At 36.6% G+C, this 27,147-nt stretch overlaps 1 protein-coding gene across 2 annotated transcripts in view; it reads right to left on the reverse strand.

The window, feature by feature from the left end:
* DPP10 (dipeptidyl peptidase like 10) overlaps positions 1–27,147 on the reverse strand; it is a 646,930-nt gene that overhangs the window by 127,299 nt on the left and 492,484 nt on the right. For both annotated transcript variants that reach the window (XM_059166678.1, XM_059166679.1), the window contains exons 6-7: positions 26,916–26,968; positions 26,734–26,815 (exon numbers count right to left, since the gene is read on the reverse strand). In XM_059166678.1, the coding sequence (XP_059022661.1) occupies positions 26,734–26,815; positions 26,916–26,968 (135 nt within the window). The remainder of the gene's footprint in view (positions 1–26,733; positions 26,816–26,915; positions 26,969–27,147) is intronic.

Genomic DNA, 27,147 nt, shown 5'->3' on the forward strand with positions numbered 1-27,147 from the left:
GGGCTCTCTCCTGGGAGAGTCACTTTTTTCAAAAGCTAATGTCAGATGACATTGTGTGTTTAGTATTATTTGAAGACACATGTAAATATATATTTACTACTGGGAAAATATGTTTAACTCTCTTAAAATAAAGTTTAAAGATGAAAGAAGATAGAAAGTTATGTGCAGGGTTGGGGATGGCTATACATGGATTAATGATGGTTGTATACTGAAACTCACTTATCTGCAATTCTATGATACTCCTACTTTGTGCCATGTCTATGTTAATACTAAGTCTTAGTCCCTGTTGCTGATAAATTGACAGTTTAAAATAAGATAAGAAAAAAGGTATTTAATAAAATATGGTATCTCTATGATAGAGTGGTATACACAGTATTATTGGAATGTGAGTGAAAGACTTGGAATATGGATCTCCCCTGCTTTCCAAAAGTTTGTGTTAGGCCACTTCACTTTTATGAAAGACCTACCTTCGTACCTGTTTTGACTTACTGAAATAAGTCCCAAGAGAATGTTTGCTTTTAAGAAAAAGTCGTTCCTATACTAAGGTAAGTCTTCTGTGAAAGCCAGGGGCTGTAACTTGTACTTTTTAAGTGTGGGGGAGAGATACCTAAAGTCTGAATTTGACTGAGGTACGAGGAGGATCAGAAAAAGCTTCAGGTGAGATACGGCATTCTAGCTGAGCCTACAAGTTTCAGTAGATGTTTCCAGGAAGAAAACAAGATTCCAATCAAGGAAATAGCATGAGGAAAGGCAGACTTAGATGATCAGACACTGAAAACACAGTGAACAGGGAGAAACAAAACAAAACAAAACAAAACACCCAGAAAGGAAAGTAGGAGAGATAACAAGACAAAGAGATGTGTAATAGGAGCCCAGACTGTAGATATCAAAGAATGATCTGAGAACTAGAAAGAAGTGGGGGAAACATATGAAGATGAGGAGATGCCTTCTGAACAAGTTTCCTACTACGGATTTGAATGATCATTCTGAAAACCAGTTTAGTGTAAAAATGGACTACCATATTAGTCCATTTGAGGAGATACAGAGATGGATAAAGTGTCTTGAAAATTTTTTTATTTTTTTAAAAATATTTTATTTATTTATTTGACAGAGAGAGATCACAAGCAGGAAGAGAGGCAGGCAGAGGGAGAGTAGGAAGCAGGCTCCCCGCTGAGCAGAGAGCCCGATGCGGGACTCGATCCCAGGACTCTGAGATCATGACCTGAGCCGAAGGCAGCGGCTTAACCCACTGAGCTACCCAGGCGCCCCAGTGTCTTGAAAATTTTTAATTGTGATCCTATAATCTTTCATTTCACTTTGAATTAACCTGAATTATTATTTTCTGTACCCTGTGTTCCAGCTGAACAACAGGAAGTGGAATGGGACCTCAAGGATACTGTAACAGTAACAACTAAGGCAAAGCCTATTTCACACTGAAACTCCAAACACCATTCCCACATAGGTTTCCTGATTCTACAGATATTCATACACTAAACAAATAATATGCCCTGTATTAAAATGGACTGCTTTTCACGTTAGCCATTGGTAGGATGTAGGAGTGTTTCTACATTTAAAGCACATAATATTTTAACATTAGGGCAGACAAAACAGAGACTAACAGAAAAGAAAATGTAGTATCATATGATTTGACTCATATGCGGAATTTAATAAACAAAGGAACAAAGGGAAAACAAAAAGAGAGAGAGAGAGGCAAATCACAGAACAAATTCAACTGCAGAGAACAAACTGATATTTATCAGAGGGGACATAGGTGGGGGAATGGGCAAAACAAGTGATGGGGATTAGGGAGGGCACTTGTTGTGATGAGCACTGGGTGATGTATGGAATTGCTGAATTGCAATACTGTACCTGAAACTAATATAATATTGTATGTTGACTAATTGGAATTTAAATAAAAACTAAAAAAAAAAAAAGTAAAAAGAAAAAAAAAGAGAAAAAATGTATGTTTAGACAGATAGCAAGATGCTTTCTGAGGAAGTTCGAACTCAGTTTCCACTGATGACTGGGTGTCATAGCTCTTGAAGAGATATCCGACTGAGGAACAAACAGTGGGATTCTAGGAAGCTATCGCCAGTGCATATCCATTTCTCGGTTTGTAAGTGGAGAACGGGATAAGAAAAGATGAAAAATAATCATAGTTTGAATTAAGCTAACTTTCAGAACAGTCTCCCTGAAAAGATTTTCTCTCCCTCACAAAAAAGTGATAAGAAGAAGGAGGAGGAAGAGGAAAGTGCAAAAAGGAGGAGAAAGAGACTTGAGGAGATACACCCAGACTTTTAAATTATATCCACAAAATCATTTAGGCTGCAAGTTTGCTGTCCAGAATCCATCTCACAGTTTAAGCAATAGGATGTTTTGTTTTGAGTTTTTGTTTTTGTTTTTTTTTTTTTTAATTTATTAGGGGAGAGAGAGAGCAGCAAGCAGAGCTGGGGAAGGGGCAGAGGGAGAGGGAGAGGGAGAAGCAGACTCCCCACTGAGGGGAATCTATCTACAATGGGTTTGATCCCAGGACCCTGGGATCAGGACCTGAGCTGAACCACAGGATGTTTTGTAATAGCATTTATCCAACCAAAGACCATCAAACTTCCTAAGAATTCCATCATCACAACAATTAAGTCTCCTTGCCCCAGGCTTCGTGATCACCTTCCTCTCACAGATTGAACATAATCTCTCTTGTCATTTATGCCTGTTTGTGTCAGTCACCCCGAGACCGTCACTATTGCCGCTAACAACTGGTCCTCCACCTTCCCATCATCCCAGTAAGAATGCTCCGCACAGCACCCCTGGCCCTTTGCCATCCTTTGCCACCCTTCCATACTCTTTCATGATACATTTGGAAACAGGCACTCCCAAACCAACCAGCTTTCCCTACTCTGTTTCTTCTCAGAAGGTTCCTTCTTCCTCTTTGCCTTAACTGAACTCGGTCTCCTTTGGATGTCATTACCTGGCAGGCCTTCTCTAGTGACTCCAGTTATTATCACATATGTCAAGATGCTCGCTGCTCCCTGTTGTTCCTTTAGAACAGAACTTTTCTACCCCATTATATATATATATATATATATAAAAAATCCTTTTCATATGAGGTTCATGCCAATTAGCTTTAACAACCTCTGGCTCTTCAAAGTAGAGAAATGGTATTCTAAAATACTAGTTCCAACAGGTAGGCATCATACAGAAATGAGTTCCAAGGTCTAGGGCAAAGTTCAACAAACTACAGTGCATGTGCAAAGTCTAGCCTGTCCTTAATGCTGCACAGTTCAAAGCTATGAATGGTTTTTGCGGACCAACATTTGTGATTTGATGAGAGGGGACACTAGAGATTTCAATTAAGTAAAAAGATTTCCCCCACACACAAAAAAAATACATTAATTCTTCTCATTAGTAGATATGTATTACAAAACAGTGTACTTAATTAATATTTTGTGTTAACTCAATAAAATGTTATGGCAATTTGTTGTCTGTCTTATTACTTAAGTACCTATAGAATACCCTCTTATTTTTGCCTGTTCTCCAACAAAATAAAAAATATTTACTCTTTGGCCCTTTACAGAAAAAGTTTACTGACCCCTAGTCTAGGGAAAAACAATAAAACACAATGAATTAAGCAAAATTAGAGCTTTTCTTTCTTTCATTCTTTCCTTCCCCTCTCCCTCCTTCTCTCCATCCCTTTCTTTCATTTCTTTTTAAATTTGGAAATCTTCAAAACTTTTGTTAATTCCATTATAAATCACTGAGATTTATGACATTATATTGCATTTCTTAAATGCATCTGACTGTGACTTTGTTTTTTTAATCAGAACATCTTGCAGGCCAAATATTCTAAGGGAAAAATTTAAAAATGCATTTTAAAATAGGTCCTATTTCTTAAATAAAAATGAAATTGTATTTGGATCATTATTTGCATCCTTAAGGACCAATTATTTTCACAGCTTTCAAACTGCATAGCACTTCTCTAAGATGTGGGTCAACTCTATGTCAGCAAAGTTCAGTAGCAATCACAAACTCATCTTGAAGACATTAAATGTTAAGGATTGACTGGAATTAATGTGATCAATTTAGAGCAACATTTTCATAGTTGCTTTAAAAAACATGGGTGAGGATCTCCCAAACCACCTAATTCATTATTTATATGTTATTCTTATTTTAAGCATCTGACTACTCAACCTCATGATACTTAACAGGGAAGCCTCATTCCCAGACAGATTTCACTTATCAGCTTCCCATTATTCTCGCCTTGGATCCACCATTTTCTTGTGCCTTTCAAGTCATGCATGAGTAGTTAGCTCTGGTCTTTCTTATCTTCTCAGTCTCCTTACAGGCCCATGGTTTAATAAAAATCCACAAAAATAATTCTTATCTCTACTATTTATAAGATCATGCAGTTTTCTTCTTCAAACCCACAACTGTAATGGGTTAGGATTCCAAAACTTTATTTGAAGGACAGTGACCTCAGTGGACTCCAAGTCAGTCCCCACAAAGGGAAATATCCATCCTACATGAACCTGCTAGAGTTACTTTAAATTGCATTTGAGATGCGGAAGAATCCAGAGCGACTCTTAATTTACAATCCCATCAGAAATAGAGCCACCACGGTATTCCAGGTCACCTGAGCCAACCCCATTCTATCCTAGCACATCCCTCATTCTTTTCATCTTTTAGATTTTCTGATAAAACAAGACAAACTTCCAGAGCAATATGTCAAATCTTCCCCAAATGTCTTTACAAATAATTTTCTTTGTTTTGTAAAGTCTCTTTTTACTTTGTGTGAGTAAAAAAGATTTCCCCCACACACAAAAAATACATTCATTCTTCTCATTAGTAGACATGTATTACAAAACATTGTACTTAATTAATATTTTGTGTTAACTCAATAAAATGTTATGGCAATTTGTTGTCTGTCTTATTACTTAAGTACCTATAGAATACCCTCTTATTTTTGCTTCCAAACCCCAGTCAAGAAACCATGATTTTAAGAAAACAAACCCACTGTCTTTATATAATAATAAAAATAATAAAAAAATAAAATAATAAAATAAAATGGGATCACTTAATAAGACTCATCTGCACATTATTGTGCTATATCCATTACAATTTTGTTCAATTTATTTCTTGACTTATCACCTTCTGCTTTTGTATTTTATAGTCACTTCAACCAATTCTCTAGAGTAACAGACACATAGCAGATTCTAAAAACACACATCCTATTCTTTCAAAACTCAAGTGTCTTTTTTTTTTTTTTTTTTTTACTGGAAATATTTTCCGCATTTTACATTTAAAATTTTTGAAGGTCGGGGCACCTGGGTGGCTCAGTGGATTAAAGCCTCTGCCTTCGGCTCAGGTCATGATCTCAGCGTCCTGGGATCGAGCCCCGCATCAGGCTCTCTGCTCAGCGGGGAGCCTGCTTCCTCCTCTCTCTCTGCCTGCCTCTCTGCCTACCTGTGATCTCTGTCAAATAAATAAATAAATAAATCTTAAAAAAATTTTTTTTTGAAGGTCATAACCTTTGGGAGTGATACACACTGGGGAAACTAAAATATTTTATTAACTATACAGTTAAAATTATATTAGCTATCAAGAGAATTCATCTTGGGTTTTAGAAATAAAACCAAAGACAGAAACCTCAAAGGTTTAAGTATTCTGGGAAAACACTGAAACAATTATAAATCACTGATCATTCAAGAGGCATTTTCAAAATGACTTGTTTCAATTTTTCAAATATACTAAGGAACAAAAATTTTAACAAAAAAGGAATGCTGTTTATGAATGCATGATTCCCACCTATTGTTTGACTGATGGAAATAAACCATCATGTACCCTTAAGTTCTAAAGTTACCAGACAATTTGATTTTTTTTTTAAGATTTTATTTATTTATCAGAGAGAGAGGGGGGGGAGAGAGCGAGCACAGGCAGTCAGAATGGCAGGCAGAGGCAGAGGGAGAAGCAGGCTCCCTGCTGAGCAAGGAGCCCGATGTGGGACTTGATCCCAGGACGCTGGGATCATGACCTGAGCTGAAGGCAGCTGCTTAACCAACTGAGCCACCCAGGTGTCCCCAATTTGATTTTTTTAAAAAAGGTTTTATTTATTTTTTTTTTTTATTTGACACAGAGAGAGAGAGAGAGGGAGGGGCAGAGGGAGAAGCAGATTCCTCACTGAGCAGGGAGACCCATGCAGGGCTCGATCCCAGGACCCCGGGATCATGACCTGAGCCGAAAGCAGACGTGTAACCAACTGAGCCACCCATGCACCCCGACAATTTGATTTTTATTAGTCAACTAACAACTTGAAGTACCTTTTGTAAATTATCATTATTGGAGTTAATAAGCTCATGAAAAATATAGGAGTTCATTTATAAAATGAACAGTTTCTTGCTTTCCCATCATTTTCATTGTTATGGTTGTCAAGAGCATATATACAGACATCATATACCCTCAAAGTCTTATGGCCATTTTTTTGCTTTCAATGGTAGCATGTTTTATACAGAAGACATAGTGCCTGATGCTTAATGATACATATGACATTTCCACTGTTCTTTCAATCCTAAGAGCTGATTTCCTCTGGTATTCTTTTCCTTCAGATTGAAGAGCATTTCTTATAGAATAGGTCAGGTAAAGACAAATTCCCTTGTTTTATCTTTTTTTTTCCCCCCAATCTGAAATTGTCTCAGTTTTCCATGGTTTCTAACAAGAAGTCTAACAAAAAGGGGCATTCGAGTCATTGTCCCTTTGTATCTAATTTGTTGTAGTGCTTCTCTGGCAGCTTCCGTATTTTCTCTTTATCTTTAGTTTTCAACAGTTTAACTAATATGTGCCCAAGAGTGGTTCTCTTGGAATTTATTGCTTTTTCTTGGGGCAGTGTGGTCCCTGAACATCTTAAATATATACATTTTTGTCTTTTACAAATTGTAAAAGATCTGGCTGTCACTTCCATTTTTTGTATCTTCATTGCCTTTAATTTTTTTTTTTTTAAGATTTTGTTTATTTGACAGGCAGAGATCACAAGTAGGCACAGAGGCAGGCAGAGGCAGGGAGCGGTGGGGAGGGAAGCAGGTTCCCTGTCGAACAGAAAGCCAATGTGGGGCTCCATCCCAGGACCCTGGGATCACGACCTGAGCCGAAGGCAGAGGCTTCAACCCACTGAGCCACCCAGGTACCCCACCTTTATTTTTTTTCCCATTTTTATTATTATGTTCAATTAGCCAGCATACAGTACATCATTAGTTTTTTATGTAGTGTTCAATGATTCATTAGTTGTGTATAACATTTCTTCAAAAATTTTCCTATTTTACTCTCTCCTCTCCTTTTAAAATTTCAGTTACCATAATGCTAGACTTTCTGTAATTTTCCTTCTGGTCCCTGAGGCTCTATATTTTTTCTTTTTTTAATCTTCTCACTACTTTTTCAGATGGAATGATATGTATTGATCTGTACGTCACTGACTGTACTGTCATTTCCATTCTGCTCCAATTCCCAACTAGTTGCCTTTTTATTTTAGATGTTTTTCAATTCTAGAAATGCCTATTGTTCTTTTTCATATTTTTACATATCTGTGTGTAAAATACAGTACACACAAACATACAGACATGTTTCTAAGCTGATCTATCCAATGTTGTCATCCCTTTGCATGCATTTATTTTCCTCTCAAGGAACACAGAAGAGGAACTTGAAGGATTTTAAGGACTTTGCTTGAAACTTAAAGAATCTGTAGTTCAGGGTTAGTCAGAGTGTTGACTGAATTTATTCACACAACTGCTCATACCTCTTCTCTAACTGTCTCAGGGTTTCTCCCTCACGCTGGGAGTCATGGGCAGGCAGGGGCTCTTCCTTTTTTTCCTGAATGAAGATAGTGGGTTTTCCTTTCAGAGAATGATCTCCCCATATATCCACCTCTGCCTCAAATACAACTGCTTCTAAGATAAAACCCTAAAGAAAACAAACACAATGGAGAACTCACACCTTGCTGTTCACTTTACTAGGAATTTTTACCCCTTCCTAAATTTCCATGGTTTTGTTCAGTCTCCAGAATCCTTGGGTAGTTCTGTTTTGTTTTGTTTAAGGTTCTGTCTAGAGTTTATAGCTGAATTCACATTAGGCTTGTTTTGTTAACAGCTCACTCTTCCATATTGAAGTTGAGAAATCATTTATTCAACTTTAGTCAAAGTTATATTAATTGCAGAATGCTCTGGAAATGGAAGGTTATTTTCTGGTATGAAAGTTATATTCCTGGTGTAATACATTTCTTTTTCCTTTTCATATTCAATCCCTTGGTATTGGGCAAATGAAAGAACTTCAAAAAACTGGATAGTCGTTTACATTTGAGCACAACCCTAATTCAAAAAATGCACTTAAAGATCGGATATACTACTAGATATATGTCATTATTTTTCTAGGGGCAAGATAGGGCTTTTTTAGAGACAAAAAAATAGTGGGTAGAAGAAAAAAAACAGAAACAGAAAATGGTATAAATTTTGTAAGGGGATTCTTTTGGAAGACAGTGAAGTGAGGTAAAAAAGAGATGTAAAAGAAATTAGTGAACAAGTTTTTACTCACTAATGAATAACCAAACTTCGCTATGTTCCCCCCTTGTTCTAATTTAGTTTTGGGATATAAAACGTAATTACTAGGATAATTTTGAATAGATAAGGACTTGAGTATTAAATTTTATAAATAAATAAATAATGTAATTTCATATATGATTTTTTTCACTCTACTCTTCATACCAGAACACATTAGAAAAAATCATGACACCGACCATTCCTCTCCTACATTAGCATTTTTTTTCTAACAAGTAAAACTGAAGGAGCAAGCCATGGTTCTTTTATTCAATTTTAAATCTGTAACTCTTTATGTCCCAGGTTCCTTCTCAAACTATAATTCCTCTTCTAACAATAAGCAACATAATATCAAATATATTTTAATTTTTAATTTTTTTTATAAATATATATTTTTATCCCCAGGGGTACAGGTCTGTGAATCACCAGGTTTACACACTTCACAGCACTCACCAAAGCACATACCCTCCCCAATGTCCATAATCCCACCCCCTTCTCCCAAATCCCCTCCCCCCAGCAACCCTCAGTTTGTTTTGTGAGATTAAGAGTCACTTATGGTTTGTCTCCCTCCCAATCCCATCTTGTTTCATTGATTCTTCTCCTACCCACTTAAGCCCCCATGTTGCATCACCACTTCCTCATATCAGGGAGATCATATGATAGTTGTCTTTCTCTGCTTGACTTATATCGCTAAGCATGATACGCTCTAGTTCCATCCATGTTGTCACAAATGGCAAGATTTCATTTCGTTTGATGGCTGCATAGTATTCCATTGTGTATATATATCACATCTTCTTGATCCATTCATCTGTTGATGGACATCTAGGTTCTTTCCATAGTTTGGCTATTGTGGACATTGCTGCTATAAACATTCGGGTGCATGTGCCCCTTTGGATCACTACGTTTGTATCTTTAGGGTAAGTACCCAATAGTGCACATTGCTGCTATAAACACGTGCCCCTTTGGATCACTATGTTTGTATCTTTAGGGTAAATACCCAATAGTGCAATTGCTGGGTCATAGGGCAGTTCTATTTTCAACATTTTGAGGAACCTCCATGCTGTTTTCCAGAGTGGCTGCACCAGCTTGCATTCCCACCAACAGTGTAGGAGGGTTCCCCTTTCTCCGCATCCTCGCCAGCATCTGTCATTTCCTGACTTGTTGATTTTAGCCATTCTGACTGGTGTGAGGTGATATCTCATTGTGGTTTTGATTTGTATTTCCCTGATGCCGAGTGATATGGAGCACTTTTTCATGTGTCTGTTGGCCATCTGGATGTCTTCTTTGCAGAAATGTCTGTTCATGTCCTCTGCCCATTTCTTGATTGGATTATTTGTTCTTTGAGTGTTGAGTTTGCTAAGTTCTTTATAGATTCTGGACACTAGTCCTTTATCTGATATGTCGTTTGCAAATATCTTCTCCCATTCTGTCAGTTGTCTTTTGATTTTGTTAACTGTTTCCTTTGCTGTGCAAAAGCTTTTGATCTTGATGAAATACCAATAGTTTTTTTCCCTTGCTTCCCTTGCCTTTGGCGTTGTTCCTAGGAAGATGTTGCTGCGGCTAAGGTCGAAGAGGTTGCTGCCTGGGTTCTCCTCAAGGATTTTGATGGATTCCTTTCTCACATTGAGGTCCTTCATCCATTTTGAGTCTATTTTTGTGTGTGGTGTAAGGAAATGGTCCAATTTCATTTTTCTGCATGTGGCTGTCCAATTTTCCCAACACCATTCATTGAAGAGGCTGTCTTTTTTCCATTGGACATTCTTTCCTGCTTTGTCGAAGATTAGTTGACCATAGAGTTGAGGGTCTATTTCTGGGCTCTCTATTCTGTTCCATTGATCTATGTGTCTGTTTTTGTGCCAGTACCATGCTGTCTTGATGATGACAGCTTTGTAATAGAGCTTAAAGTCTGGAATTGTGATGCCACCAACATTGGCTTTCTTTTTCAATATCCCTTTGGCTATTCGAGGTCTTTTCTGGTTCCATATAAATTTTAGAATTATTTGTTCCATTTCTTTGAAAAAGATGGATGGTACTTTGATAGGGATTGCATTAAATGTGTAGATTGCTTTAGGTAACATAGACATTTTCACAATATGTATTCTTCCAATCCAAGAGCATGGAACATTTTTCCATTTCTTTGTCTCTTCCTCAATTTCTTTCATGAGTACTTTATAGTTTTCTGAGTATAAATTCTGTGTCTCTTTGGTTAGGTTTATTCCTAGGTATCTTATGGTTTTGGGTGCAATTGTAAATGGGATTCACTCCTTAATTTCTCTTTCTTCTGTCTTGCTGTTGGTGTAGAGAAATGCAACTGATTTCTGTGCATTGATTTTATATCCTGACACTTTACTGAATTCCTGTATAAGTTCTAGCAGTTTTGGAGTGGAGTCTTTTGGGTTTTCCACATATAGTATCATATCATCTGCGAAGAGTGATAATTTGACTTCTTCTTTGCCGATTTGGATGCCTTTAATTTCCTTTTGTTGTCTGATTGCTGAGGCTAGGACCTCTAGTACTATGTTGAATAGCAGTGGTGATAATGGACATCCCTGCCGTGTTCCTGACCTTAGCGGAAAAGCTTTCAGTTTTTCTCCATTGAGAATGATATTTGCGGTGGGTTTTTCATAGATGGCTTTGATGATATTGAGGTATGTGCGCTCTATCCCTACACTTTGAAGAGTTTTGATCAGGAAGGGATGCTGTACTTTGTCAAATGCTTTTTCAGCATCTATTGAGAGTATCATATGGTTCTTGTTCTTTCTTTTATTGATGTGTTGTATCACATTGACTGATTTGCGGATGTTGAACCAACCTTGCAGCCCTGGAATAAATCCCACTTGGTCGTGGTGAATAATCTTTTTAATGCACTGTTGAATCCTATTGGCTAGTATTTTGTTGAGTATTTTCGCATCTGTGTTCATCAAGGATATTGGTCTATAGCTCTCTTTTTTGGTGGGATCCCTGTCTGGTTTTGGGATCGAGGTGATGCTGGCCTCATAAAATGAGTTTGGAAGTTTTCCTTCCATTTCTATTTTTTGGAACAGTTTCAGGAGAATAGGAATTACTTCTTCTTTAAATGTTTGGTAGAATTCCCCCGGGAAGCCGTCTGGCCCTGGGCTTTTGTTTGTTTGGAGATTTTTAATGACTGTTTCAATCTCTTTACTGGTTATGGGTCTGTTCAGTCTTTCTATTTCTTCCTGGTTCAGTTGTGGTAGTTTATATGTTTCTAGGAATGCATCCATTTCTTCCAAATTGTCAAATTTATTACCGTAGAGTTGTTCATAGTATGTTCTTATAATAGTTTGTATTTCGTTGGTGTTAGTTGTGATCTCTCCTCTTTCATTCATGATTTTATTTATTTGGGTCCTTTCTCTTTTCTATTTGATTAGTCGGGCCAGGGGTTTATCAATTTTATTAATTCTTTCAAAGAACCAGCTCCTAGTTTCGTTGATTTGTTCTATTGTTTTTTTGGTTTCTATTTCATTGATTTCTGCTCTGATCTTTATGATTTCTCTTCTCCTGCTGGACTTAGGGTTTCTTTCTTGTTCTTTCTCCAGCTCCTTTAAGTGTAGGGTTAGGTTGTGTACCTGAGACCTTTCTTGTTTCTTGAGAAAGGCCTGTACCGCTATATATTTTCCTCTCAGGACTGCCTTTGTTGTGTCCCACAGATTTTGAACCGTTGTATTTTCATTATCATTTGTTTCCATGATTTTTTTCAATTCTTCTTTAATTTCCCGGTTGACCCATTCATTCTTTAGAAGGATGCTGTTTAGTCTCCATGTATTTGGGTTCTTTCCAAACTTCCTTTTGTGGTTGAGTTCTAGCTTTAGAGCATTGTGGTCTGAAAATATGCAGGGAATGATCCCAATCTTTTGATACCGGTTGAGTCCTGATTTAGGACCGAGGATGTGATCTATTCTGGAGAATGTTCCATGTGCACTAGAGAAGAATGTGTATTCTGTTGCTTTGGGATGTAATGTTCTGAACATATCTGTGATGTCCATCTGGTCCAGTGTGTCGTTTAAGGCCTTTATTTCCTTGCTGATCTTTTGCTTGGATGATCTGTCCATTTCAGTGAGGGGAGTGTTAAAGTCCCCTACTATTATTGTATTATTGTTGATGTGTTTCTTTGGTTTTGTTATTAATTGGTTTATATAGTTGGCTGCTCCCACGTTGGGGGCATAGATATTTAAAATTATTAAATCTTTTTGTTGGACAGACCCTTTGAGTATGATATAGTGTCCTTCCTCATCTCTTATTATAGTCTTTGGCTTAAAATCTAATTGATCTGATATAAGGATTGCCATTCCAGCTTTCTTCTGATGTCCATTAGCATGGTAAATTCTTTTCCACTCCCTCACTTTAAATCTGGAGGTGTCTTTGGGCTTAAAATTAGTTTCTTGGAGGCAACATATAGATGGGTTTTGTTTTTTTATCCATTCTGATACCCTGTGTCTTTTGACAGGGGCATTTAGCCCATTAACATTCAGGGTAACTATTGAGAGATATGAATTTAGGGCCATTGTATTGCCTGTAAGGTGATTGTTACTGTATATGGTCTCTGTTCCTTTCTGATCTACCACTTGTAGGCTCTCTCTTTGCTTAGAGGACCCCTTTCAAGATTTCCTGTAGAGCTGGTTTGGTGTTTGCAAATTCTTTCAGTTTTTGTTTGTCCTGGAAGCTTTTAATCTCTCCTTCTATTTTCAATGATAGCCTAGCTGGATATAGTATTCTTGGCTGCATGTTTTTCTCGTTTAGTGCTCTGAAAATATCATGCCAGCTCTTTCTGGCCTGCCAGGTCTCTGTGGATAAGTCAGCTGCCAATCTAATATTTTTACCATTGTATGTTACAGACTTCTTTTCCCGGGCTGCTTTCAGGATTTTCTCTTTGTCACTGAGACTTCTAAATTTTACTATTAGGTGACGGGTTGTGGGCCTATTCTTATTGATTTTGAGGGGCGTTCATGAACCTCCTGAATTTTGATGCTCGTTCCCTTTGCCATATTGGGGAAATTCTCCCCCATAATTCTCTCCAGTATACCTTCTGCTCCCCTCTCTCTTTCTTCTTCTTCTGGAATCCCAATTATTCTAATGTTGTTTCGTCTTATGGTGTCACTTATCTCTCGAATTCTCCCCTCGTGGTCCAGTAGCTGTTTGTCCCTCTTTTGCTCAGCTTCTTTATTCTCTGTCATTTGGTCTTATGTATGACTAATTCTTTCTTCTGCCTCATTTATCCTAGCAGTGAGAGCCTCCATTTTTGATTGCACCTCATTAATAGCTTTTTTGATTTCAACTTGGTTAGATTTTAGTTCTTTTATTTCTCCAGAAAGGGCTTTTATATCTCTCGAGAGGGTTTCTCTAACAGCTTCCATGCCTTTTTCGAGTCCGGCCAGAACCTTGAGAATTGTCATTCTGAACTCTAGATCTGACATATTACCAATGTCTGTATTGATTAGGTCCTTAGCCTTCGGTAGTGCCTCTTGTTCTTTTTTTTGTGTTGAATTTTTCCGTCTTGTCATTTTGTCCAGATAAGAGTATATGAAGGGGCAAATAAAATACTAAAAGGGTTGCAACAGCCCCAGGAAAATATGCTTTAACCAAATTAGAAGAGATCCCAAATCGTGAGGGAGGAGAAAGGGGATAAAAAGAGGTTCAAAAAGGAAGAAAGAAAAAAAGAAAAAAAAAAAAAGAAAAAAAGAAAAGAATTTAAAAAAAGAAAACACCTAAGAAAAATATAAAAAAGAAAAAATATATATATTAGATAAACTAGTAAAAAATTGTTAAAAAAGAAAAAGGTAACAGTTGAAAAAAAATTTTACCCGAAGGTGAGAAAAAAAAAAATAAAACAAAAAATGAAAAAGAAAAAAATTAAATTAACTGCAAGACTAAAAAAAAATCACAGGGAAAAAGCCATGAGTTCCATGCTTGGCTTTTTCCTCCTCGAATTCTGCTGCTCTCCTTGGTATTGAAACCGCACTCCTTGGTAGGTGAACTTGGTCTCCGCTGGATTTCTTGTTGATCTTCTGGTGGAGGGGCCTGTTGTAGTGATTCTCAAGTGTCTTTGCCCCAGGCAGAATTACACCACCCTTACCCGCGGCCCGGGGTGAGTAATCCGCTCGGGTTTGCTTTCCGTAGAGTTCCGGAGGACGGGAATACAAATGGCGGCCTCCTGATCTCCAGCCTGGCAGAGCCGAGAGCCTAGGGCCGCACTCCTCAGTGCGCCCTCAGAGAACAACGCCCAGTTACTCCCGTCTGCCTGACCTCTGACCGCGCTCCGAGCTCACCGAGCCTGGAACCGGTTCAAGGTCACCCCGAGCTGCGAGCTTACTGTCGGCTCTGTCTCTGTAGCCGGCTTTCCCATTCCAATACCCGCAAGCTCTGCGACACTCAGACACCCCCGATCCTTCTGTGACCTTGCGGGACCTGAGGCCATGCTGACCCCGTGTGGGCTTTGCCCTGGGTAGCCTCTGGAGCGATGTCCCTCAGCGGAACAGACTTTTAAAAGTCCTGATTTTGTGCGGGGTTGCTCCGCCGCTTGCCGGGAGCCGGCCCCTCCCCCCGGGGTCTATCTTCCCGTCGCTTTGGATTCACTTCTCCGCCGGTCCTACCTTTCAGAAAGTGGTTGTTTTTCTGTTTCCAGAATTGCTGTTCTTCTCTTCGATCTGCCGATGGATTTTCAGGTGTTTGCAATCTTTATATAAGCTATCTAGCTGATCTCTGGCTAGCTGAAGTAGTCTCAGCCTGCTACTTCTCCGCCATCTTGACTCCTCCCCCTATTTTGCCTTTTATTTTATAGTGTCCCAAAGTATTTTCTTTTTACATGCCTTTAGACACAAATGTAATATATCTTCAGTATGGATTATACATTTGGAATTGCTAGATATATAATAGTGTATTTCTTCTGGATATATTCTTAGTCCAATAGAAATGTGTGTGTGTGTGATTTATGTTTGTTTCTTTTTATTTCTAATTGAATTCTTTTGTGGTCCAAAAGCATGCTCTGTGTGATTCCCATTCTGTTCTACTTATTGAGACTTGTTTCATGGCCCAGCGTGTATGCTGTATATACGTGCATTCAGTAATTGCTGAGTATAGTGTTCTGTAAACGTCAAAGACGTCATGTTGCTCGAGTGTCTTGATCAAATATTTTATATCCTTTTTGATGGTCTATCTACTTGTCCTATATTTAACCATAAGACAAGTGTTGAAATTACCAGCTAAAATTGTCAATTTGTCTATTTCTCTATGTTTCCCAAAATGTGGTTAAGTACGTATTTGGTTTCAATCTTTTTCTGGCTCTGGGGAATTATTACTTTATGTTCCTTAGAGATTATAGTTTAGGCTGTGGTTGATTAATAGTATCATAAAAGATAGAGTTTCTTTTCACATTTTCATTTCCTTTGTTGTTTTTAAGGAGGAGAACAAGGGGAGAGCTCCTCTTTGCACCATTTAATGGATGTCTGAAGTTATTTCTGACAAGAAAAATTTTGCCATTAATGCAGACATCAGTTCCCCTCAGAGAGTTCTCTTCATGTCATTTAATAAAACAAAGGAAATCACTAGAATACTAAACTTTTCATAATTGGGATCTCTTTACCTCAGGGGTTGTGTAGGATGGCTCACATCTTACAATAGTACTATTATAATTTTATTTTTATTGTTTCTTTTTAGACTACTGATGGAATATGACATCACTGTAGGATAACCCTGTATGTTCACAGTAATAATAAAAGATATGCCAAACCTTAGTTACAATGAAACAGAAACTAGGAAATTTCAGTGATTAACATCTACATTGTTATTCCATTCAAATAGCTTCTTAGCAGGAACTGTCCAAAGTGTTCAGTACATTGTATTCTGCGTGACCTAGATTTATAGTTAAAAAATCTGCAACCATGGAGCCTCCACAACTCTTACCACACAATTTATTATTTAATTTAATGCTAGGAGCAGCCTGAAAAAAGAATTGCTAGTAAAACTGCTCTTTCTGTGGGAAAACAGACAAAGAGAAAAATATTGTTGCATTTACCTCATTATTGCTAAATAAGTCAAAACTGTTTAAACATAAGTTCAGGGAACTTGAATGAATTCTTATTAGAACTAGGAAATAAACAATGGTTCTTTCTGGTACAAATCTGCTGACATATTTTATATTTCTAGCTATTTCATTTATTTTATCTTTTCACATTTGTCAGTAATATCAAGTCATAGTTTTTTGTTATTAAAAGTATTAAAGCATGTGATTCCATAAACATCTATTCTATTTTCATATTAATAAATGCCTTATAGTTCAGAGGAATGCCTTTACATAAAGGTCCTGCTAGGTACAGTTGACCCTTGAGTGACATAGGTATGAATTGTGGGGACCCACTTACAGGTGGATTTTTTTAACAAATATAGTACAGTACCATAAATGCATTTTTTCTTCCTTATAATTTTCTTAGCAACATTTTGTTTTCTTTAGCTTACTTTATTGTAAGAATATAGTACAAGATCCATAAAACATAAAATATTGTGTGTTAATTGATGGGGCTTCTGGTCAACAGTAGCCTATTAGTAGTTAAGATTGGGGAAAGCAAAAGTTACTGGATTTTTGACTATGTGTGGAGTTGACACCCCTAACCTCTGTGTTGTTGTTCAGGGGTCAAATGTAACTTCAAAATTCGGTTTTCAGGTCACTTTTTCCAGGAAATTGCCCCATAACCTCAGAGAGCTACTCCCCTTGAACCCCCACCTTTGTAAAGTGAGGTCTTAGGATCCTCCTGTTTCAGATGTTCCAAGGGGTTACTATGCTTTTATATCCCTAGTGACTTGTATATTCATAATATTTATAACCTTTATAACATTTTGTAACATGCTGGATAAACCAGAGAAAACACTTTAAATAGAGATAAAGACTACCCCTCTCCCCCAAAAGAAATAAGTAAATTTCAGATGATCCAATATTAATATTAGTACTTTTTATGATAAAGTATTAATCTCCATTTGATTCTTCTAAATGTGGAATAAAACATTGAAAACATAACATGGGCAAAGGTTATCTCAAATAGCATGTAGTGGATTGATAATTTTCTTTTCTTTTTCTTTTTCTTTTTTTCATATAAGCCTGGCAATATTTCTACTTACTCTTTCTATCTCTAGGGATGGCCTGAACTAGAAACTATCAGCACATAAATAACTTCTATTTTCATATGCTGACACAGGTTGCAACATCTGTTATTATTTTCAGGGGAAAATCCATGTCTGCTACTTCATAGCTCAGTGTACATGCTATGAGGATTACAGAATTTGAACACCTGCCTTCAGAGGGTTCACAGTCCAAGGCCAAGACCAAGTCAACATGTATTTGTCAAGTGACTTCTAATAAGGCCAGTGCAAACAGCTTAAAACCAATGTGAGTGCTGAGAGTGGGCATCCTTGTTGTGTTCCTGATCTCAACAGTAAGGCTGCAAGCTTTTTACCATTGAGGATGATATTTGCTGTGGGTCTTTCATAGATAGATTTTATGAAGTTCAGGAATGTTCCCTCTATCCCTATACTTTGAAGTGTTTTAATCAGGAACGGATGCTGGATTTTGTCAAATGCTTTTTCTGCATCAATTGATAGGACCATGTGGTTCTTCTCTTTTCTCTTATTAATTTGTTCTATCACATTGATTGATTTGCGAATGTTGAACCATCCTTGTAGCCCAGGGATGAATCCACATGGTGGATACTGTTTTTAGTGTGCTGTTGGATCCTGTTTGCTAGGATCTTGTTGAGAATCTTAGCATCCATATTAATCAGTGATATTGGTCTGAAATTCTGCTTTTTGGTAGGGTCTTTGCCTGGTTGGGGTATCAGGGTAATGCCAGCTTCATAGAAAGAGTCCGGAAGATTTCCTTCTGCTTCAATTTTTTGAAACAGCTTCAGGAGAATAGGTGTTATTTCTTCTTTGAAAGTTTGGTAGAATTCCCCAGGGAATCTGTGAGGTCCTGGGCTCTTGTTTTTTGGAAGGTTTTTGATCACTGCTTCAATCTCGTTACTAGATATCAGTCTATTCAGGTTGTCGATTTCTTCCTGGTTCAATTTTGGGAGTTTATAGTTTTCCAGGAATGCATCCATTTCATCTAGGTTTCTAAGCTTATTGGCATATAACTGTTGATTATAACTTCTGATCATGGTTTCTACTTCCTTGGTGTTCGTTGTGATCTCTCCCTTTTCATTCATAATTTTATGAATTTGGACTTTCTCTCTTTTCTTTTGTATTAGTGTGGCCAATGGTTTATCAATATTATTGATTTTTTTTAAAAAAACAGCTTCTAGTTTCATTGATTCTACTGTTCTACTGTATCTCTGGTTTCTACCTCATTGATCTTAGCTCCAATCTTGATTATTTCCCTTCTTATGTGTGGAATTGGTTTGATTTGTTGTTGATTCTCCAGTTCTTTAAGGTGTAGACACAGCTGGTGTATTCTGGATTTTTCAAAACTGGACAGCTATATGTAGAAGAATGAAACTCGACCATTCTTTTACACCATACACAAAGATAAACTCAAAATGCATAAAAGACCTCAACATAAGACAGGAATCCATCAGAATCCTAGAGAAGAATGTAGGCAGTAACCTCTTCGATATCAGTCACAGCAACTTCTTTCAAGATATGTCTCCAAAGGCAAAGGAAACAAAAGCGAAGATGAACTTTTGGGACTTCATCAAGATCAAAAGCTTCTGCACAGCAAAGGAAATAGTCAACAAAACAAAGAGGCAACCCACGGAATGGAAGAAGATATTTGTAAATGACAGTACAGACAAAAGGTTGATATCCAGGATCTATAAAGAACTCCTCAAACTCAACACACACAAAACAGACAATCATGTCAAAAAATGGGCAGAAGATATAAACAGACACTTCTCCAATGTAGACATACAAATCGCTATCAGACACATGAAAAAAATGTTCATCATCACTAGCCATCAGGGAGATTCAAATTAAAACCACACTGAGATACCAACTTACACCAGTTAGAATGGCCAAAATTCGCAAGACAGGAAACAATGTGTGTTGGAGGGGATGTGGAGAAAGGGGAACCCTCTTACACTGTTGGTGGGGATGTAAGTTGGTGCAGCCACTTTGGAAAACAGTGTGGAGATTCCTCAAGAAATTAAAAATAGAGCTTCCCTATGACCCTGCAATTGCACTACTGGGTTATTTGCCCCAAAGATACAGATGTAGTGAAAAGAAGGGCCATCTGTACCCCAGTGTTTATAGCAGCAATGGCCATGGTCGCCAAGCTGTGGAAAGAACCAAGATGCCCTTCAATGGACGAATGGATAAGGAAGATGTGGTCCATATACACTATGGAGTATTAGGCCTCCATCAGAAAGGACGAATACCCAACTTTTGTAGCAACATGGACGGGACTGGAAGAGATTACGCTGAGTGAAATAAGTCAAGCAGAGAGAGTCAATTATCATATGGTTTCACTTATTTGTGGAGCATAACAAATAGCATGGAGGACAAGGGGAGATGGAGAGGAGAAGAGAATTGAGGGAAATGGAAGGGGAGATGAACCATGAGAGACTATGGACTCTGAGAAACAATCTGTGGGTTTTGAAAGGGCGGGGGATGAGAGGTTGGGGAAACCAGGTGGTGGGTATTAGAGAGGGCAGGTATTGCATGGAGCACTGGGTGTGGTGCAAAAACAATGAATACTGTTATGCTGAAAAGGAAAAAAAAAAGGTGAATACATCTAACAGTTTGCAAGTTGCTCAGTTTCTCCTTATATTGAAATATTAAACACTTATCTAGAGGAAATGTGTGTTTACAGAGGATTAGAACTGTATTTTCTTTTTTTTCCCCTTTAAGAAAATACAGAACTGTATTTTTTCTCTTTTTTTCTTTCTTCATGACCCTGAGATCAAGATCTAAGCTGAAATCAAGAGTTAGATGCTTAACCAATTTAGTCACTGAGATGCCCCAGAACTGTATTTTCTATTTGTTTTGAAAGATCTCTGAACTTAGATTAAAAAAAAATCATAAATATCCTATTTAAATAATTATCAGAAAATTAGAGGTCTACAGAAGTGCATAACTGATATGTAGGTAATTTTCACAGCAATGAAAACTAATTTTCCTTACAGTATATTTTTTAATTGTGTGTATATATATATATTTTCCTTTTCTGTACACACACCTATACTGTTATAGTATTTTACTTGTATGAAAATGTATTTCCTGTCACATTTATGTATATAATACATTCATGTAAATATACATATATAAATAAATGATGTAAATATTACAAATTTATCAGTCCAGAATATTTGGGACAATTTAAGGTGTTTTATTTAAGTTGTTTTTGTTAAATCCAAACAGTTATCTTATTACAGTTCACTAGATTATTTCCAGTCTAACACTGAGTAAAGAAATTATATCAGCTTCTTGGTATTAATTTTCCTCATGTCAAATTTGAAGTGAAACCCATTCTAACTTAGGTGTGCCTAGTATTAAATGTGTGAAGAGTGACTTCTTTTAGTTTCTGGAACAAAAACAGGAACATTAAATTTTGTTACAGATAACATGAAAAAGGTAATTTGTTTTCAATTATCTCCACTAATGAAGATGAATGAGGCAAAAAAAAAAAATGCTTAAAATTCATTTAAATGGGAAACAGTCATTGCAAGTAAATACTTGAGAATGTTAATGGTATAAATTTTCTGGTTTCACTGCCTAAAAGTTTTCCTGCACCAATTAATATACTAGGAATGAGCACCGCGCATACCACAGCAAAGACCTGACTTGAAGTCCTTTTTTCTTTATCTATTTCTATGACACCTTGAGTATGCCAGGACTCTAGGCCCAAGAGTTTCACCCCAAAATGTACATGACATGAGCAGCAGAGTGTGTGTGTGTGTGTGTGTGTGTGTGTGTGTTCATGTGCATGTGGTGTGTATGTGTATGTGATATGTCTGTGTATGTGGTATGTATGAGTGTATGCATTGTATATCTTACATTTGTATATGCCTGTCATATATTTTTAATGATATTTATAATGTCATTATATTTTTAATGATAATTAAGATAATTACCTTTATACTGAAAAAAATGAGTACTGAATAGAATGTTAAGTAAACACATTTTGATTCTTAGTAGGAAACTTGAGATTTCAACGACACCACCTTTAAATCCAAAAAGACTAAGGTCCTACTAGAAAAGCCCATGAAATTTTTAAAAATTTCTACTAATGAAGATGTAGACATCCTAAGGAAATTGAAAATTTCCTAGAGGCATGGAACCATCACAAATTTCATAAGATTTTAATGTACTTTTAGATTAAATATCTAGTAATAGTGAAAATGCAGGTGATAGGAAGTATTGATAATTTACATTTGTATTTGGAGAAATTATCTAAAATATTACATTTTTCAATGACATAGGTAATAAAATATAGAAGAGGTGGTTTCTTCAAATGCCTAAACTGTGATAAGTAAAACACTGGATATTTTTTAAACTTTATGCCATTGGTAGGATGGGTATGATAATTTTATTTTATCCTAAATACACTGAAAAAATATAAGCAATATCAAAGAAAGAGTCTATGTCACATTAAATGCTTTCACCACACAAAAAAATGGATAGGGCCATGGGAAACTTTTGGACATGATGGATATATTTATGCTGTTTAATGTGATAGTGGTTTCATAGGTGTCTACTTATCTCCGTCTCATCAAGTCTTACACAAAATATGTATATTCTTTTGTATGTACCCACTGCAAAGTACAGCCATTTGTATGTATCAATCTTTATTTATTCTCAGTAAAGTGGTTTAAGAAATCAGGAGTCTAAAATGAGATTTAGAAATACTTGTATACTAAGTATAGAAATAGACTGATATAATATTTGCATAATATAATGTATTTAAATGAACAGAAAACAATTTTTGTTGCTGGACTGTGATCAAATTTAGTATCTCAGCTTAACAGTCGATATATTTATCTCTTAAATGTGGTATTTATAATTCAGCTCCAGATTATAACAGTAGCCTCTAAACCTAGCTCTCTGCCTATAAAGTCAATTGCTCACAGTCTAACCTGAGCTCTTCCACCAGACCTATCCCTTCATGCAGGAATTCTCTTTACATCATGTCATCTTCAAAACCCTCTGCAGTATCCGATCACCCATGCAAACAGCTGTCAGCCTTTCATTCATTGCTCAATGGAACCAGATTATTTAATAGACCTACATTTTGCCTCCTGTTAAAATGGACATTTACAAAGAAGGAGGAAGAGGAGGGAAGACAGAGACAGAGAGATAGAGAAAAAGGGTGGGAGGAAAAGAGGGATATGTTTAGCATCTTCTGTATTCTATCTGCTCTGGAAATGATTGTGGAAGACAGCAATGTAAGTAAATAAAATATTAAGTAATTTGAACTAGAAGAATGTTAGAATCCCGAGAAGTAAGTCATTCACTTAGCCTATATAAATATTGGAGAAAAAGTATCAGAGAAGATGAATATTTAGCATTTTGCATTTTAGTCTTTGGACAAAGACTTCAGGTGAAAAGAAAATAATGACCTGGTACACAAAGAGGAATGACTCAGGGGCACAAAGGAGCAATATGTTACTCTCTGGAAACTGCAAAGAGTTTGGTCCGTGTGGAGAAAAATCTGTGCTTCCGCTCTGCGATGGAGTGGCAGGAGCCAGACAACGTGTCACCTTAGCTCCATTTGGTGTGTCACATCAGTGACATTTTATAACCTGTGGGAGTTGTTAAGAGCCTGCATTTTTAACACATACCTCTGCAGATGCTGGGTGGATTAGAGTGGCGAGCGAGTGAAGAAGGGATATTTAGGCGGAAGATGATACAACGGAATTCCAGTGTGTTACTGCAGGAAAGGACAAGTGGGCTCAGCTATCGAAGTGATGGCTACCATTCATTAAGCAGTTACTATGCTGCGATGGCTAATGTTATGGGTAAGTTGGCTGTATATGGCATGCAGCTGCTTGGTCAAACATGTTTCATGAAAGCAGTTTGTAGATGTGATGACATTTACAATTAGTTGATTTTTAGAAAAGAATAATGTGAGCAGTCCTTATCCAATCAGTAGAAGGCTTTACCAGCAAAAACAGGTTTCCTGAAGGACTTCTGCCTCAGGACTGCAGCTCAAGATTATAAAATTAACTCTTCTCTGGGTTTCTAGACTGCCAGACTGCTCCATAATCTCATGAGCCAATTCCTTAAAATCTCTCTCTCTTACCACCTTCCCTTTAGACAGAATCTGTGTGTGTGTGTGTGTGTGTGTGTGTGTGTGTGTGTACACAAACAATATTGGTTCTGTTTTCTGGAGAATCTTGACTTGTGCACATGCCCTATCTTAACTTCAAATCTAACTGTGAGTGGTTGTGAGTTTCTGTCATTTTTAATATAAGTAAGTTCAACCTTAGAACTGGCAACCTTCCTTACATCACAAAATGCAAAAGAGATCTGGCCTTGAGCTGAGGATTTTTTAATTTTAGATTTCAAGTTCTAATCAGTGAAATCATGTTTCCCTGCTCAAGCTCAAACCTGTTCATCTGATTTTCAAAATCTTTAAATTCTTGTGGTATAAGATAAGTGTATTTTATTTTTACATGTGGTTTTTCTATGAATTCATATACAAATTTTGAACATGTCCTACAATGAGTGATTTTAACTTTTTATAAGACAAAATTATTTTTTTTCCTCACTTTTTGTTATATAATTTTTTATTTTTTATAAACAAAATTATTTTTGAAAAGAAAAAGGACATACCCTCTTAAACCAGAAGCCTTTCCAGTTGAATGATTAAGATATTTTTCCTGTTTTAGGACCACCATTTCTTTTAATAAAACATTTGCTATAACTAAAGTGATCTACTCACCACTTGCTCTAAATAGTGCATGTCGTACTGTGTCAGAGTTTTATTTTTTTCCCACAAAGTTTGCTGCATCAAATTCACTTCTCCCATGTCTGTTGTTACTGAAAAATTCTCCTTGTGCGTTGTAATTCAGACCCTCTTATCCATAAATTATGTCAATCTCTTACCTCTCTCCTATACAGCCAGGGATTTCTTTTATAGCAAATAAAATTAGAAACTGAGAATTAAGGATGAGAAATTAATTGTCTTTAGTTTATAAACACTACAGGACTCCTTAATTAATTTAACACAAAACTAATTAAGGTATTATAATGACTCATCTCTAATAAAATCATATTGCTGAGTTTGCTGATGGCTTCAAATATCGACAAAGCCTGTCATTTCACAGGAAATGGACCATTAGCACTTGTGGAGATGTGTCCTTCAATTTATATTGAATTTATGTTTACATTTGCACCCAAAATAACCTTGACAAATATGGGCTTTATCCCAAAACTTTCCCAAAGGATGTTGGGCTATGCCATTACAAAGAACTTAGGCTTCATTTTCCAAACAACTAGTGAAACTAAACCTCCTAGACAAGTTCAATTTCAAGTGACAAAGATATTTTAAAATATTTTTTATTTAAAATAATATTTAAGTAATAATTTTATTTAAATTAATATTTTAAAATAATAAAAATACAGATTTTATTCAAAGTGCTTTTATATTTATACATTAAACACCAGACTAGCACTGTTGGTGAAGTACTGTTACTGCCACAATGTCAAAGATAAGGAAAGGAAGTCAGACAGATTAAATAATATTCTCAAGGTCAATAGTTAGTAAGCAATGGACCCAGGATATAAGCACATAAAAATTGACTCCCATGAGAAGATCTATGATTTTTGTCAACATTCAGTCTTTTTTCCTATGACTTTTCCGACTGTATTAAAGAATAAGTAATTAGTAACAAGGAGGAATCTTCAAAGAAAATGCATGTAATTAATACTACATGCTCAAGGGTATCAAATTATTATTTTGGCACAGGTGTAGGTTTCTCTAAGACTTGAAGAATGAGTGTTGTTTAAAACAAAAGTTTCAAAGAGTTTCCTAAGGACTCTCCAGTGACACAAATAAGAAGTTGTCTAGGGTTTCTAGTTTCTAGAAGTTTGGGTGTTTGGGATCTGCCTTTGGCATAACAGACAAGCTCTCTTGTTGACAGCATCAGAGTAAAACATGCAGGACTAGAGCCCCTGCCCATTTCTGGCTGCCCACTCACCACAGTCCACAGATGCACTGATTCATGCCTTCTCTAAACCAAAACTGGTATCTCCATATCTAGCATATCCTATGCATCTTCTACTGCCACTTTTAGGACTATTGTAATGGAATGGGCCCAGAGATAGTCCTATATAGTTATGCTAAATACACTGTTATAAATTTTTTTAAATATACAAAAGTAAAGGCGAACATGCTGTTTATAATCTATCCATTGCAAGAACATTTTAATAAAACAGAAAATATAAAAATTGGAATGGAAGAAGCAATAATGTTATTACTAAGAAACAATATGATATGATAGTCTGGAAAAGCCAGGTAGGTGTTGATAAGAATATAGCATAGAAAGGGAACCCTTACACTGTCATTGGCAGTAGTATAAACACTCAAGCAATTTGGAAATCCATTTGGCAGCATGTATCACATTTGAGCACTCATACACTGTATAACCAAGAAATACCACTTTCTGAGCAGTATCTATCCCCTTAAAGTCTTTAAGACTTTTCATGAGACAAGGACAAGAATATGGTGTTAGTCAAACTGCTTTTATGGATCAGTCATTCTTTTTAGTAATTTAGTAATTCTTTTTAGTAATTCTATCGAGTCTGTGAAAATTTGAAAATCTAATATTTCAAGAAATATTCCCCTAAGAGACCACTGTCAAGTGTAAATCACTTTCTTAAACATCCACCCTAAACAATGCTTTCAGAGGAAATAAACTTGACAACATATGGAGTGGAAATCCGCAGAACTAGAACTCAGTATTCCTGGCTCTCTTCTAGGTTTCATTATGAACTAGCAGTTTAATCGCCCATTATTTTACAAGCTCTTTTTTTCCTCTTTAATTAATTTGAAAAAATGATACTGGTATTACCTGATAGATTCTTAAATTGGAATACTAGATAAAAGATGTAAATAGAAAACATCAAGTGTAGTAGGAAATGTGCACAAGGAAGTGGTTTCTGTAAATATTTTCCACAGGAACATGGCTGATAGCATGTGGTGAGGACCAGTGCCTGTGCTTACCAGCTGTTGCCCTTGGACACCCCAGGCCGCATACTGCAAGACGGAGTCCTCTACTTCTGGAGGATTTAACTCCCAAACTTCCCTTGAAAAAAGGTAAATATTTTTACATGAACAAGTTGACATTTATGTCAATAATTTAGCTGGACAATTGCTCATGAAAACCGGAAAACCAAAGAACTTACCTAGTGTGTATGTTGTAAATCACATATGAAGCGGTATAAGAATAATGAAAAATCTGAAATTAAAAAAAAAAAGAAAAAAAGAGTTATGGACCTTACTTTAGAATAAAAGCTCCATGTTAAGGTGTAGACATGTTCTCAATCAAATTGAGGAAATCTAAGAACTGATTTTAGAGAGAAATCAAAATGTGAAATATTATAGTTCTGAGCCTTCCTCCAGGAGTTTCATGACGGT

Source organism: Mustela lutreola, chromosome 3 (assembly GCF_030435805.1).
Source record: "Mustela lutreola isolate mMusLut2 chromosome 3, mMusLut2.pri, whole genome shotgun sequence".
NCBI classification, from domain to species: domain Eukaryota; kingdom Metazoa; phylum Chordata; class Mammalia; order Carnivora; family Mustelidae; genus Mustela; species Mustela lutreola.